This window comes from Onychostoma macrolepis, chromosome 07 (assembly GCF_012432095.1).
Source record: "Onychostoma macrolepis isolate SWU-2019 chromosome 07, ASM1243209v1, whole genome shotgun sequence".
Lineage (NCBI taxonomy): Eukaryota > Metazoa > Chordata > Actinopteri > Cypriniformes > Cyprinidae > Onychostoma > Onychostoma macrolepis.
In genome coordinates, this window is record NC_081161.1 from 12,760,359 (window position 1) to 12,776,714 (window position 16,356).

At 36.8% G+C, this 16,356-nt stretch overlaps 1 protein-coding gene across 2 annotated transcripts in view; it reads right to left on the reverse strand.

Moving 5' to 3' along the window:
• Nucleotides 1-16,356, reverse strand: part of dennd4c (DENN/MADD domain containing 4C) — a 94,929-nt gene that overhangs the window by 51,971 nt on the left and 26,602 nt on the right. For both annotated transcript variants that reach the window (XM_058780757.1, XM_058780756.1), the window contains exons 2-3: nt 3,915-4,225; nt 106-358 (exon numbers count right to left, since the gene is read on the reverse strand). In XM_058780757.1, the coding sequence (XP_058636740.1) occupies nt 106-358; nt 3,915-4,213 (552 nt within the window). In that variant the 5' untranslated portion in view covers nt 4,214-4,225. The remainder of the gene's footprint in view (nt 1-105; nt 359-3,914; nt 4,226-16,356) is intronic.

Consider the following 16,356-nt stretch of genomic DNA (forward strand, 5'->3'; position numbering starts at 1 on the left):
CCAGTGTTTTTTCCCTCTCCACTCCAGTCACGTGACTGACAACTATGAATTGTATAACAGCACAGTTTATTTTTTACATTTCTTTGACTTCCATGCTGAACTAACCAAGCCACAGTTGAGGTTCTTGTCCACTTTACAGAAAGTGTGAGGAGGAGTCTCGGCCTTGTTTGTGATGATGACGCAGATGTCAGTCACAGCCAGTGAGTTCTGGGGCTGGACGGGGGGTGCGCGGCGGTACGTAATGAATATGCGCTGGGATGTGGCAGAGCTGTTGTTGACATTTGCACAGCGGCCAAATGGTGTGGCCTCAATGACCTCACAACCTTGAATCAGGCGCTCTTTACCCTCATATAGCACCCTACAACAAAGAACAAACACTGATCAGCAACTTAATCCACAGAAAAAGACAGAAAATGGAAGAGAACCCATTAACAAGTACCCTTAGGCTCTTCTTGTGATGGCATTACATTACATTAGTATTATCAAGGTAAACGTGTCCAATCATGGTACAACAGGGTTTGTATGCAAGGCAGTGAAAAGAGAAGAGGAAATGTGGGAGACAGATTATCTCTATGTAAGTGCAATGAACAATGCATATATGCCAATGAAAATCTAAATGAAATCAGTTCACCACCTAAAGTGATTATGACTCTTCAACCTTCAAGCATCCTTCCGGACAAATTTGGGCAAAAACCTTTTCTTTTCCTTAATCTGAGCGGTACAAAACTTGGATACTTTTCCTGTTTGCCACCTGAACACACAAAAGAAATGGACTCGATTCAACAAAGTTCAGTGGTGAAAAAAAACAAAAAAAAAACTCCTTAATTTGTCCTTTGTGGGCAAAAGTGGGCAGCCACAGGAAATGAATGGGAAATACTAAAATTCAGAGCATGTTTTTATTTTTATTATTTGTATCACACGTGAGACCACGAAGGACAAATTAAGGGCTGCTATACGAAGGATGCTTGAGGGTTAAAATACTTAATGTTTTTAGAAAGAAGTACTTTATGCCAGCCGAGGCTGCATTTATTTGACAAAAAAAAATAGAACAACAAAACATCAATAATGTGAACAGTAATACTGTGAAGTACAATCAAAATAGCTGATTTCTATTTTAATATATTTAAAAATATAAATGTATTCCTGTTATGGCAAAACAGAATTTTTAGTAGCCATTACTCCAGTTTTCAGTCATATGAAAGGACATGTATTAATTCATTGATATAAATCTCACAATCGTAGCCATGTTAACAGTTTAATAGATGAGCCCAAGCCTGCGTTACTAATTCGAAAATGCCAAACTACACAACAACAGTAGTATTTCTAAAATTATAGCCGGCTTGGGCATCCGCCATCACACTCACTGTGAGAAATGCTGCAAGCAGAGTGATTCAAACGGTGAAAAGGTTCCCGTGGCGATACTGGGGAATATGTCATGGTTGGAAAGACCTCTCAGCCAATCAGATTCAAGGACTAGAACAAACTGTTGTATACACATATGCTATAATTAATTTTACCCATTATATAATGCCTTGAAAGCTTATTGCTATGTCATTACTATTCCATGTTTTTGCTGAAAACCCTGCCGGTAATAAAAGGTATAGCTATAAAATATATTTATGTTTTCGTTGAAATACTGAAAATGACAAAAAAAAGTCCTTTTTATATTCAGAAGCTTTTAAACCATGTTAATGTGATTGTATTCTTCAAAAACATATGGTAATCTGTTGTAGCACCATAGTCCTAAATAATAGGTGGTGTGCTGTTCAGGCACCAAATTATGCAGAGTCTCTCTCTCTGAACTCCAGAGAGCCCAAATGGGCTTTACACACAATGAGTGCCATCAAATGCCTTACCAGCAAGTACATTGCATCATCTTGATATTTAATATTGTGGCATAGTAAATGAAGACAAGTACAGTGGATGTTGTGTCAGGCCTTGGAGAGGGTTTATTTTGAATCACAATATAGGCTACATATATTAAAAAGGGGGATTATAGTGAAAACTAATGAAATAAGGGTGTGGTGTCCTTGCTGTGATTTTGTCAATGATGAGGGTTGGGCATAGAAGAGTTTGTACAAGGCAGGGATCCAGACAGTGGTGACAGTGGAGTATGTCCTTAAAAGAGTGAAGGCCTTGAGCTGAACTATAAAACTCATAGTCAGCTGATGCTGAATGGAGACCACAAATAGAATGACATGCATATATGCAAGGTGCAATTTGTTACAACCAGAGGGGCGGATATTTGAATGAGAATGCCATCATTAAAATATCAATGTAGAAATATAGGCAATTTGAATACAGCAAAAATACTGAACAAAAATGTTTAAACTGAATTAACTAAATTATTTACTTTTTTAACATTTAACTATACATATTAATTATACAATTCACAAGCCCCATGAGGTATTAAGATAAGCTGTCAAATATTTTGAACACATTTCTATGGAAATGTGGCTAAAGCCAACTGAATGAATGAATGATAGGTAAAATAAATGACTTGATAAACAATTTTATTTTATTTTTTTAATTAAAATTAGCCCTAAACTATTTTTTGTATTATTTTCATTTATTATTTTCTGTCTTTACTTTTATTCTTTTTAACTTTTTTTTTCCATTTTTTATTTATTTGTATATTTATTATTTATGCCTTCATATATTCGTATATTCATTTATTCTGTCTTGTACTTATTTACATATTTATTTATGCATTTTTTTTTACTTTTACTTTTTCTGTATGCAACAAGGAAATGAGGGAATCCTCCCTCATACCAGTAGTATTGGGATATTTGCTTAAAAAAAAAATGCCATAAGAATATTGTGAAAACTTTATTATGGCTGTTCCCTCGATATCATCTCACTGAGCATCAATGAAGTTTACACATATATATCAAGGTGACTGAAAATGAAGAGAAGAAATAGTTCATGTGCACATCCTTACAAATTAGTTAACACGATCCTTAGAACACCGGCATAAAGCTCTCCTAAAACATCAATAATCACCTCCAGCTATAAGCAAAAATGCTCACCTCTAGCTATTTGAGAAGCATCAATCATAATTTACACGTAATATGGCTATGACCTGAAGTCACTCCAAAACAAATCAAAAGAAATCGAGCTAGCAAGCAAGCCCACCTAATTATCATAAAAAAGACAGAATAAATTAAAAAAAACAAATTCATGTGGGAATAAATATAAAAATAAATGAACATATACATAAATTAATATAAAATAAATAAATTAAATGAATTAATAAAAACTAAAGCATTAAAATAAATAATGAAAATATTAAATAAAGCTATGCAAAAATAAATTCAATACTAAATACAATTTTTAAAAAAAGAAAAAAGTAATACATTATTTTATAAAACTAATTATCAAGTCATTTATTCTTTAATATTATTAAATAATAAAAGAAACATTTATCCAGAACAACTTCTATTATTTTCATTTCATCATAGTCCAGGATAAGTCACAGTGCCAAACATATTTTACTAGGCTACTTGCAATGCTACGGGGATGAAAACTTAACAGAAGGGGAGATTTAAAAAGCAGAGGCTTGGAAATAGCCCCATCCCAGCACATCGCATGCATGTGAGACATGCTTAAGTGCATGATGTGATATAAGCATTTACTTCTTTACAAAAACTACATTTATCATGTTGGTAGTTATAAGTTAGTTTTTTTTTTAATAACCACCTTTGTGCTTTTTGTCATTAAGGCGTAATGTAGAGCTGTATGATTATAACAAGAGTTTCCAACCAGCCTGAAAAAGCTTGATTCAGACAGATCATGCAGATATTCCCAATGCAAACAAAGTTGTAAAAACCTGTGATTCTTTTTGACTTCTGTTTGAAATATCTGTTCAAGGGTACTGCTACACAGAGGAACAACCATTCACCCTACAAACTCACCCGATGTCAATGAGTGGGGGCTTCCCACGACCCCTCTTGTAACACAGGAAGAGTTCTGGGCTCTTGAGGCTGCCATGGTTGAGATTGGCAGGCTGGCCACTGTAGGTACTCTCAATGCATGTGAAACCTTCAGGCACAGTTTCTCCTGCAGACTTGTTGATGATGGCAAGGTCTGTGATGGGTGCCTTGGGCCCACTGGACTTGGCTTCAGATAGATCCTGCTCTAGTGGTGTGGACTTGTCTGTCAGGCCAGCCACAACAAAGTAGTCTGTCACACGGTGACCCTTATCCTCAAGCATGGCTGGACGGACCTGTTTGGAGAGAAGGAACTGTTTTATAGGTTTCAAACCATATTTGTATGCTTTTTAAAATAGTTTTACTTTTCTTTATCTTGGACACTCTTATTTGTCATTCACCCAATTACAAACATTCACTAAATGTATAATTTATATTTTAATAGCATGCACTGTCATACCAAAGTGCATCAACTATCAACTATCAAGAAATCTGAAAATACACAACACATTCTAAGCTGAGGAGATGCCAACAAATAATAACCAAAACTGTCGCTGATCACAGCATCCTGGCCGAGGTCATAATGACCGAATAGTGCAGGATGGGGACCACTGACAGCTGAACATATAGTTTTTGTAATACTGCCACCAAAGACATTCAAACACTGAAAACACAGACTGAGGTGAGAAACACATGCAATGTGGATTCTGTGTGAATATCACCTAGAGATATGTTCTGCTTACAGTCCTTCATCGAGTGCGTCACACGTGAGCGGTTCATCACAGACGTCTTTGTGCATTCAGATCAATCTTTTCTCTTAACTGTTATCATTAACATATGGTCAATGTGTCTAAATTTGGTAGTATTTATATTCAAAATTGTGATTCCTTGATTTATGAAAAAAATAGGCCTAAATTTTGGCAAAATACTAAATTCACCCAGAATTAATAAAATTGCCCAGCCCTACTTGCCATAAACAGAAGCACAATGCAGAAGTCAAGGCCTTTTGATTAAGTAAATGGCACAGGGTAGTGTTTTCACAATAATGATATATATCACAATTAGTGTTGTCATGGTACCAAAATTTCAGTATTCGGTACCGATACCAATCAAAATCCACGGTTCTCGGTACCAATTTCGGTACCACATGCTAATTAAAAAAAACACAATTTTTAATAATAAAGTCAAACAAAAATAAAAATGTACAAAAATCAACGCCATTCTTTATACTTTATTTAAATTGTGTTTCAAGTTTTTCCGCAAGTAATAAAAGTATGAAAAACAGTAAACAAGTTTCACCCAAATTTAATTTGTCTTTTAATTAATTAAATTTAAACACATTGTATTGTTTTGGTAAATAAAGGGATTTACTATTAAAATTAAAATATGGAGAAATAGTGTGATTTCTTAAAAAATAAATAAATAAATAAATAAATAAATATATATATATATATATATATATATATATATATATATGTGTATGTATATATGTATGTGTATATACATACATACACACATATACATACACAATTATATTTCTGGCACAATGTCTTTAAGATAAACTTTTATTTTGACGGGTTGCCGTGAATATCTTTACATTTCTGTGTGTAGCTATATGATATGACGCTGGTTTTACTCAATGAAACGGTAAAATGCTCGCGAGAGCAGTTCTGTAGATGTTGTTTATGTATTCACGTCCTCGTTGAGATGGCAGATGATGAATCACCGCGAGCGTCAGGCGCGCTTCAGTGTATGTAGTAAAAAAAAGAAAAAACCGTGCTTCTCTGCCATTCATTCACTCACTCACACACACACACACACACACACACACAGAGACTCGCAGAACATGCGGGATTCATATTTGAATCGACTTTTGCGGCTTAATATTTACAGATACTAGTCCATGTCGTGATTTGATTTAAGTGCAATGACCTACTTTTGATTAATTCATCCAAACTTTGACAAATTCCATGACATTCCGTGTTAAACTGTAAATTCCGTTTTTATAACTGGATTCCGAGATTCCGTCCGCGTTTTCTGCATCGCGGAAATCATAGAGCCCTACGCGTCAAGAACCGGGTTGACCGGGTACTCGGTACCACCGGTACTTAAAAAAACCTGGTACCGTTACGTTTCCACTTTGTTAGTACCGACTTGGTACCTAAGTACCGGGTCTTTTGACAACACTAATCACAATACATATATTATTGCTGTAAATACGGTTGGAATGACCCCAAATTTTATATGACATGGAATTTCACAATTCTGGATACCAATCTCTATATACTATTGTAAAAACAAATACTAGCCTAATTAATGTAAGCAAAAAGTTAAAGATTACAGAAAAAGATCTTTCAGAATAGTATACAAGTCCCAAATATTCTTATTTTGTGTGCTATTAAGCTTGAATTGTTTAAAGTATCTTGAAAGTTTAAAAGAGCAAGGCTTAAAAATGCATTAAAATTTACCAACTTTCATGGTAACTCAGCACTGCAAGATCATGTGAGCATAATTGCAAGAGATGGTTGGCAAAATTTCCATTGATTTGATGTGTCTACCGGTATATTACCCAACCCTAGTATATATACTGTGCATTTCAGAACTCTATACTTCCTAGTTCGTTCAAAAACAGCTTTTATTGAAACCAAGCTGCCAAAATGACTCGTTTTCTACTTCCTCTTCGATGAATATATCACCATAAGACTGTCTGCACAGACACTGATCAACCTCTTTGTCTCTTTGGCCTGGCAATAGGTGCATGTTAGGGAATGGCAAGATACTACAACAGGATCAATTGGAATAAAAATTGATTTAGATGCCTGCTAAGGTTTCCAAAAGGTGTGTGCCTCTAAGAACATTGTCTCTGCATACCTTCTGAAGCATTCAAACATTTGTGAGGTGGTTATTTCCAACAAAGTGCCTGATCATGTCAGTTAGTGCATAATTATTTATTTCACAATTGGACACAAGCAAAATTCCCTTTTAATGAATAATGGACATAACCATAATGACGCAGCGTATAAGTGACCATTTTAATTCTAAAGCCTGAATTGGGATAAATGATTGTTTTGATATGAAAGGACTCATGTATACAAATATTAGCAGTGTAGAGTTATTAGACATACAAAGAGTGCATGTGTCTGCTTATTATAGACAACTATAAATCACAATCGGAAGTTATTACAAGCACTCGATGATGGTTTAAAGTGGATAAGCAAATACATTAATAATTGCATACATTTTCAAGTGTAGCTTGATGCTAACTGTAATTCTAATTATATTTTAGGATGTAGCCTATTCTTGTAAGCATTATAGCTTGTGTTTCTGGTGTAGAACCAAACTTTGTTTATCTCAATTTAGATGTTAAATCCATATACGTGATACATATCTGAGGAAAAAATGCATTGTTGGTCGGCGCCACCTAGCGTGCAGGTGTGAATTAGCAGAAGGCTTACATTCGTTTTGCGCTTGGTGTGAAAGCACCGTTCGTCAGCGATTCGCCTCGCTTTTTCCCATAGCGCTCAGTGTGGAAAGGCCTTAAGGCTGTCATTAAGTATTCCCCTTAATTATCTAAGTGTTCCCTTAAGTGTTGCTACAAAGTCCTTAGTAACTATTTCACCTTGATAAATTTAAGGGACCAAAACAGCTCCCTAAAGTCATCTTAAACGCAGTATTTTTAAGATCAAATGTAATTTAAGACCTGCACAAATAAAATATCATATGAGCGTAGTAGGGCAATGACTATGGTAACATATTAAACTGTAAAATGACAGTTTAGTTTATGACATAGTAATGTCTATGGTCATGCTCAAAATAGAGCAAGATTTCTTTTGAAAGTAAATGGCGCTTCAAATAACGTTTGTGTTGATTACATTGTTTCTCCACTAGGTGGCGACAAGTGACTGTTTAAAAATTTATTTGTCATTGAATCATTCATTGAAGAGATTTGTTCAAAAACACAGATTCATCCAGTAATGAAACAAGTGAAGCATTTATTAGTGAGTCATTGAATCATTCACTCGAACCACTTTTTCATAATTTTAATATTAAAAATTGGTGTATTCAGTATATTTTAAATGCATATATTAGGTTATATATGTTTAATAATTCATTCAAATTAATTAAACACTTTTAAATAGACTGCAGCAATTAATATTTAGTCACATTATTTTGTTTAGTTTAGAATCGTGGGAGAATAGTGATCTCTATTTGAGCCAAAAAAAATTGTGATTCCCAGTTTATCCAGAATCGTGCAGCTCTATAATGCAGCCAAATATATTTTATGAGAAATATGATTAGATTGGCTCACTAGTTTAATTGTCAGGTGACACACAAGGAACTAATAGTTCATTAGTGACCCATCAGTATTTTACCAAATCTATCATCTCCAGTCTAAGAGCAACTTAAAGTCACCTCACTAATAAGATGTTACTTGGCTACCTGCCATGTAGCAGTAGCTTAATGAGCACTAATTACAGGTTTTAGCCTACCCTGATCATGAGGTTAAATGCACTGCTTCAGGACAAAACTACAGAACTAAATGATAAAGTTCCTATATTGCTTCTATCCTGTACTGAAACTGTAAACTTTCTCGAAAATATAATTTTGTGACAAACACTGTGACTGGTTTAAACTTTCATATGGTATGCAACATTTATCCCATGAACTCTGGAACAGCAGCTGGTTGGATATCAAACTACAAAACTACAAGCTGGAATGCAGTATTGTGTCTCTAAATTAAAATCACAGTTTGCCTACGCTCTAATGCCAATAGAAAGTTACCCCTTATAGATGTTCATAATGGTAATGTTCAGACCTCTTTCAACTGACTCAAGATTCAACTAAATGAATACACTTTTCTTTGTTTCTCAATGTATTCTGACATTCAGTTGTAAGTTTAGCGCGTTAACGTACGCAATATAATTTTCAGTTTAACACGTTAAAAAATATTTTTTAGATATATTTTTCAGACACGCACTCAAACTTCGCCTCAGCACCAGGCGCTAGTCAAATGAGCATAGAAAAGGTACAGGTGATGAGGGAGCTTCAGTGGAACAACAGTGAACTGCGGACAGATGAGTTGTTTTCAGGCCATATATCAATATATAATATATAATTTTCCTGTCCTGTCAGCCATTATACTGTGCTCATAGCATGTGCTCTTTAAGTGCATGCACAAATGCAGTGTCGCGCGCTGTATATAATTTCATATTAAAGGGCAAATGAAACTACAAGTATGCAATGTCGTAGTTATGTCGTCAGTTAAGTCATAAAGTTACCAAAAAGGCAATTAAATCTGCCTTAAAACTGTGCATGTATTTGTTATGAGTCATTTAAGAAAATTTTTCTGAAATTTTCAAAACTGTGGTTTTCAAAACTGTCCTGGAGCACCCCAGCACTGTCTCTCTCATCTAACACACCTGATTCAACTCATCAGTTCATTAGTAGATACTTTAAGACCTGAAGTGGGTCAGAAAAGTTAGAGTTGTGAGAAAATACGATGCATATCATATCTGTGTCATGTTCCGCAGCAGCAGCTCTTAAAGAAGCCAAAGTATTCTCATAATCCAGCTGCTGTGATATCTGTTATACAGGTCGACCGATAGTGGATTTTACCGATACCGATAGCTAGGTTGGACCACACTGGCCGATACAGTTTAATCAACCGATAGTTTTTAAAATGGATACTGAACGAAAACTAAAATAGAGCTTTACTATTTTTAAAAAGCAGTAACAGTACTGAACCATACTTTGTAAATGAATAAACATTTTGTATTAATATTATTATATTGATCATTAGTTATTTCAGTTTACTAATGTTAAAAGAAGAAACTTTAAAATTTTAAAATTAAGCCTATTAGTAATAGTAAATGTTGAAATGAAATGAACACACTCTAACAAGGAACAATACTTCTACAGCTTTCATTAAATGTTACAAATGGACTCTTATTGTCAAGTATTACCATTTAATTTCAACAGTCATGCTTAAAGATAGCCATCTTGAAATACCCACACAAGGCCATATTAAAATTACATGCACAAGTTATTGATATTGTATGTATACTCTCACATTTTATTTGCTGCTATTTTAGAACACTGTATGATTATCTAATCAAAATATAAAAAATAAAAAATAAATTATATATATATATATATACACACACACACACACACACACACACACACACACACATATACAGTGAGGAAAATAAGTATTTGAACACCCTGCTATTTTGCAAGTTCTCCCACTTAGAAATCATGGAGGGGTCTGAAATTGTCATCGTAGGTGCAGAAATCACAATGTATGGTTTTTTAACTATTTATTTGTATGATACAGCTGCAAATAAGTATTTGAACACCTGTCTATCAGCTAGAATTCTGACCCTCAAAGACCTGTTAGTCTGCCTTTAAAATGTCCACCTTCACTCCATTTATTATCCTAAATTAGATGCACTTGTTTGAGGTCGTTAGCTGCATAAAGACACCTGTCCACCCCATACAATCAGTAAGAATCCAACTACTAACATGGCCAAGACCAAAGAGCTGTCCAAAGACACTAGAGACAAAATTGTACACCTCCACAAGGCTGGAAAGGGCTACGGGAAATTGCCAAGCAGCTTGGTGAAAAAGGTCCACTGTTGGAGCAATCATTAGAAAATGGAAGAAGCTAAACATGACTGTCAATCTCCCTCGGACTGGGGCTCCATGCAAGATCTCACCTCGTGGGGTCTCAATGATCCTAAGAAAGGTGAGAAATCAGCCCAGAACTACATGGGAGGAGCTGGTCAATGACCTGAAAAGAGCTGGGACCACCATTTCCAAGGTTACTGTTGGTAATACACTAAGGCGTCATGGTTTGAAATCATGCATGGCACGGAAGGTTCCCCTGCTTAAACCAGCACATGTCCAGGCCCGACTTAAGTTTGCCAATGACCATTTGGATGATCCAGAGGAGTCATGGGAGAAAGTCATGTGGTCAGATGAGACCAAAATATAACTTTTGGTCATAATTCCACTAAACGTGTTTGGAGGAAGAAGAATGATGAGTACCATCCCAAGAACACCATCCCTACTGTGAAGCATGGGGTGGTAGCATCATCTTTGGGGTGTTTTTCTGCACATGGGACAGGGCGACTGCACTGTATTAAGGAGAGGATGTATTGCGAGATTTTGGGGAACAACCTCCTTCCCTCAGTTAGAGCATTGAAGATGGGTCGAGGCTGGGTCTTCCAACATGACAATGACCCAAAGCACACAGCCAGGATAACCAAGGAGTGGCTCTGTAAGAAGCATATCAAGGTTCTGGCGTGGCCTAGCCAGTCTCCAGACCTAAACCCAATAGAGAATCTTTGGAGGAGCTCAAATTCCGTGTTTCTCAGCGACAGGCCAGAAACCTGACTGATCTAGAGAAGATCTGTGTGGAGGTGGGCCAAAATCCCTCCTGCAGTGTGTGCAAACCTGGTGAAAACTACAGGAAAGCGTTTGACCTCTGTAATTGCAAACAAAGGCTACTGTACCAAATATTAACATTGATTTTCTCAGGTGTTCAAATATTTATTTGCAGCTGTATCATACAAATAAATAGTTAAAAATCATACATTGTGATTTCTGGATTTTTTTTTAGATTATGTCTCTCACAGTGGACATGCACCTCGATGACAATTTCAGACCCTCCATGATTTCTAAGTGGGAGAACTTGCAAAATAGCAGGGTGTTCAAATACTTATTTTCCTCACTGTATATATATATATATATATATATATATATATATATATATATATATATATATATATATATATATATATATATATATATATATATATATATATATGCGCATATATATGCAAGTGACACTGTGCAAAAGCGCAGCGTCTTGGAAAAGTCCCAGGTGTCACACATAACAGATGAATCACGTTCAATTCAAGCGGCGGGCTAAAACGGTTTATTTAATCACCAAACGGACATAAGTTTGCTTCAAGAATGAACTGTGTGGCATAAATGAGTTTGAAGTTCCGTGTTTAAAAAAACAGGGCAAACGGAAAGAGAATGCGCGATCTATATTACAGCTCTCTATATGAAGCATACAAGACTGTATTAGAGCCACAGAAAGAAACGATTTGCTGAAAAATGCACAATACATAATTTATAGCCTAGGGTGAAGTCATTGATTTGGTTCCGCAAATCAACTATCGGTGCCGATTAATCAGCAAAACCGATGAATCAGTCGACCTCTAATCTGTTAATCAAAAAACAAAAGGAAATATAGGAAATCAATGTTAGGTGGGATTGATCGAGATTCATTTTAGAAAAAAAAAAAAGAAGAAAAAAAAAAAAAGTGCGATTCATTAGTTATTATTTTAATAGACTGGCAGCACTAGTTTAGAGCCCTGCATGGGCCTCACATTTAGGCCCTAACCCGGCCCGTGTCCGACAGCTTATCAGAATTACCGGCCCGAGTCTGACCCGAGCCTGTCTTTTTCTCCCCTTCTCCCAAAACAGCTTATACTAGGCTACTGTTTCGGCTATTGAAATAGTTCAGTTTTGTATGTAATGGCAAAATTATTGTATTTCGTTTCGTTTTTTTATTAAGTTAATTTTGAAACACATTTGGAGCATTTTTGTTTGTTAAATATAACTTTTTATACTTTTTTATAGTAACGACCAAGCAGCCAGCGGCAGACAGTGAGCTGATCATAGCCTATGTTTGATCAATTTAGCCTTCTCAAATCATCACGACTTGCCTAAAATAAAATCTATAGATATGTGCGCTACGACTAATTTGACTGCCGTTTAAACGGAAGTTTTGTATCCGAATAGTCGACTAGTCTAAAAGCTAGAAACCCCCAAAAAATGGCAAAAGAAAAAAAAAACTGTGCGTGTATAACAGCCTACACTTGAAATAGTTAATCTTTGCATCACACTGTCAAATCCCTCAATGAAATCTGGTAAAAATAGGTCACGATTATGCCGTATGCTTGCCTCACGTTATCATTTAATTTTAGGCGGTCGTTAAACAGAAAAAAAGGAAGAGCATACACTCAACATAAACCAGTGCATAACTTATTTATTCAGATCAGCTGGAGCAATGCAGAAATGGAAAATAGACTGACAGAATTCTTCATTTTCAGATAACGTTAGCCAACATTAAAACACAAGTAAAAAACAATAGGAAAGTTTATCAAGGAATAGCATTAAAACGGCTTTTAAAAATGTACTTCATGTTGGCTATATTGTCTAAAAACAAAACAATGGTCGTTTTACTTACTCAGACCATGCACATTTGTTCAGTGAATTTAACGTTAACGTGGTCTGGCAAAAGACGGGACTAGAGGCGATTCTGCGCTTGAAAAAAAACGCGCTCAGCAGCAACTGAAGTTACAGGCACGCAGAGAGATAACTAAGCAAGCAGACAGTTTCGAAACGAGCCTGGAAATCCCGCACCGCCACCGAAGTGGGTTTTAGAGGAATAGACAGCGCGGATGGGATAGCGGACCGCAGCGACAGGTTAGTGTATGACATGATTGACATTTGCTGGCTTTGGCTAGTCTTTAAGCTAACGCATACATGGCTGTATTGAATATGATTACGTATCGCTCCAGTAGAGTTATTGTAAGCCAATTTGACATTACAGAGTTTACACAAAACTTTTCCGTTTCCTTCTAATTGAAAATAATCCCACACCTTGCTGGTTCTTCGCGTGGTCATTTCGAGCTCGCCGCAACTGACATGAAGAAAATGCATGCGAGGTCTGAGGTAAAAATGTAGTTTCCTCCCAGATACACTTTTAAAGATATTTATATATTTACATGTTGTTAAAATGTTTTAAATGTAATGTTAAAATTATGGTAATTTTTTTCTCTCGTGTAATCGACTATTGATTTCAGTGTCGATTAGCAGGAGCTGTACCGTTTAGTCGACTAGACCTGCACATCCCTAATAGATACACTAAATCAGTTCAAGCATATAACAATGTTTAAATGTTAAACCTGCTCTATAATAATAATGTGCGCTAGCCTATATCCAAGTTTGTGCGGAGAGTGGAAGCTAAAGCGCGCTCTGCAGGACATGGAGGCACCAGGGCAATCACTTTCATTTTTTTTTTTCAGTGGAAACAACTTAAAATAGCCTACTCCGTCATTTTTTCTGATAAAGGTAAGAGTAATACATCATTCGTAACTGTAAAGGGTCTACTTTTATTTGTGTGCACTCACAATATCAACAAAACGTTATGCTTTTATAAAACAAAGAAAACAAACAGACGCTTTCTGCCGTCTCATCTTGAACAGGAGCGCTTCACAAAAATGAACCGAAGCTGAGCGAATACATGCCTCACAAACATGATAAATTTATCTATAGAAAGCTTTAAATTACCACTTAACGAGATCAAAAAAAAAAAAAAATTCGAAAACAAAAACTATTATAATCGTAATCATAATCAATAAAGATGCATTTCTCTCTAAAGCCTCTAATGAGGAGACGGCGAGTCAGGATCAACAACTTCATCCTTGCGAAACGGACTCAGAAAACAATATTTATTAGCAAATAATTCAAATATCTCCTTACCATTTCCCCCGGACACATTCATGGTAATTACGTTTGCTGGGGCTTTGCGGCAAGCTATAGCCTATTGCGTGCACTTGAACTCAGAACTCTTCAGCTGCGCTGACGGCGCGCTCTCTGCTGCTGCAGGACTTTAAACACCGTCGAGCCGCTCTTGACAGTTGCGGTAGCACGGTCTCGTGTTGTTTCCACCAGCACGGCAATTTTTTTTTCATCACTAATTGATGGATGTCTAAAATATAAAAATAAGGAAAAACCTAAAACAGGCCCGAGACCTGGCCCGCGTCTGAACTATGATGTGAAAATTGGCCCGAAGCCTGGCCCTAGGGATATAAAAAAAGTCGGGGCCCGTTGGGCCCGGGCTGAAATGCAGGGCTCTACACTAGTTACAATCCATGTTAAATTTGCCCTTTTTTGTTTTCATATTATTGATGTACATTCATAATTGTCTTTGTTGTGAATGTACACAAATGTCAAACACTGTCTTGTTTAGTTTCTACTCTAATGCTGGATTTAGACTGCACTGTTTTAGTAATGCCGGATTTAGACTGCACTGTTTTAGCCCTGATTTTCACTCACTGACAGTTTTATGGAAATTGCTGGATTGTTTGCGCCGACCATTGGTGCTTGTTCATGCAAGTGACAATCACACAACGTTGCTATCAACGACGTGATCTGAAAGATGCAACAGAACCTGCAACCCTCTGGCTCCTCTTTCCCTCTGGTTTTTATATATATATATATATACAGTGAGGAAAATAAGTATTTGAACACCCTGCTATTTTGCAAGTTCTCCCACTTAGAAATCATGGAGGGGTCTGAAATTGTCATCGAGGTGCATGTCCACTGTGAGAGACATAATCTAAAAAAAAATCCAGAAATCACAATGTATGATTTTTAACTATTTATTTGTATGATACAGCTGCAAATAAGTATTTGAACACCTGAGAAAATCAATGTTAATATTTGGTACAGTAGCCTTTGTTTGCAATTACAGAGGTCAAACGCTTCCTGTAGTTTTTCACCAGGTTTGCACACACTGCAGGAGGGATTTTGGCCCACTCCTCCACACAGATCTTCTCTAGATCAGTCAGGTTTCTGGCCTGTCGCTGAGAAACACGGAGTTTGAGCTCCTCCAAAGATTCTCTATTGGGTTTAGGTCTGAGACTGGCTAGGCCACGCCAGAACCTTGATATGCTTCTTACAGAGCCACTCCTTGGTTATCCTGGCTGTGTGCTTCGGTCATTGTCATGTTGGAAGACCCAGCCTCGACCCATCTTCAATGCTCTAACTGAGGGAAGGAGGTTGTTCCCCAAAATCTCGCAATACATGGCCCCGGTCATCCTCTCCTTAATACAGTGCAGTCGCCCTGTCCCATGTGCAGAAAAACACCCCAAAGATGATGCTACCACCCCATGCTTCACAGTAGGGATGGTGTTCTTGGATGGTACTCATCATTCTTCTTCCTCCAAACACGCTTAGTGGAATTATGACCAAAAGTTCTATTTTGGTCTCATCTGACCACATGACTTTCTCCCATGACTCCTCTGGATCATCCAAATGGTCATTGGCAAACTTAAGTCGGGCCTGGACATGTGCTGGTTTAAGCAGGGGAACCTTCCGTGCCATGCATGATTTCAAACCATGACGCCTTAGTGTATTACCAACAGTAACCTTGGAAACGGTGGTCCCAGCTCTTTTCAGGTCATTGACCAGCTCCTCCCGTAGTTCTGGGCTGATTTCTCACCTTTCTTAGGATCATTGAGACCCCACGAGGTGAGATCTTGCATGGAGCCCCAGTCCGAGGGAGATTGACAGTCATGTTTAGCTTCTTCCATTTTCTAATGATTGCTCCAACAGTGGACCT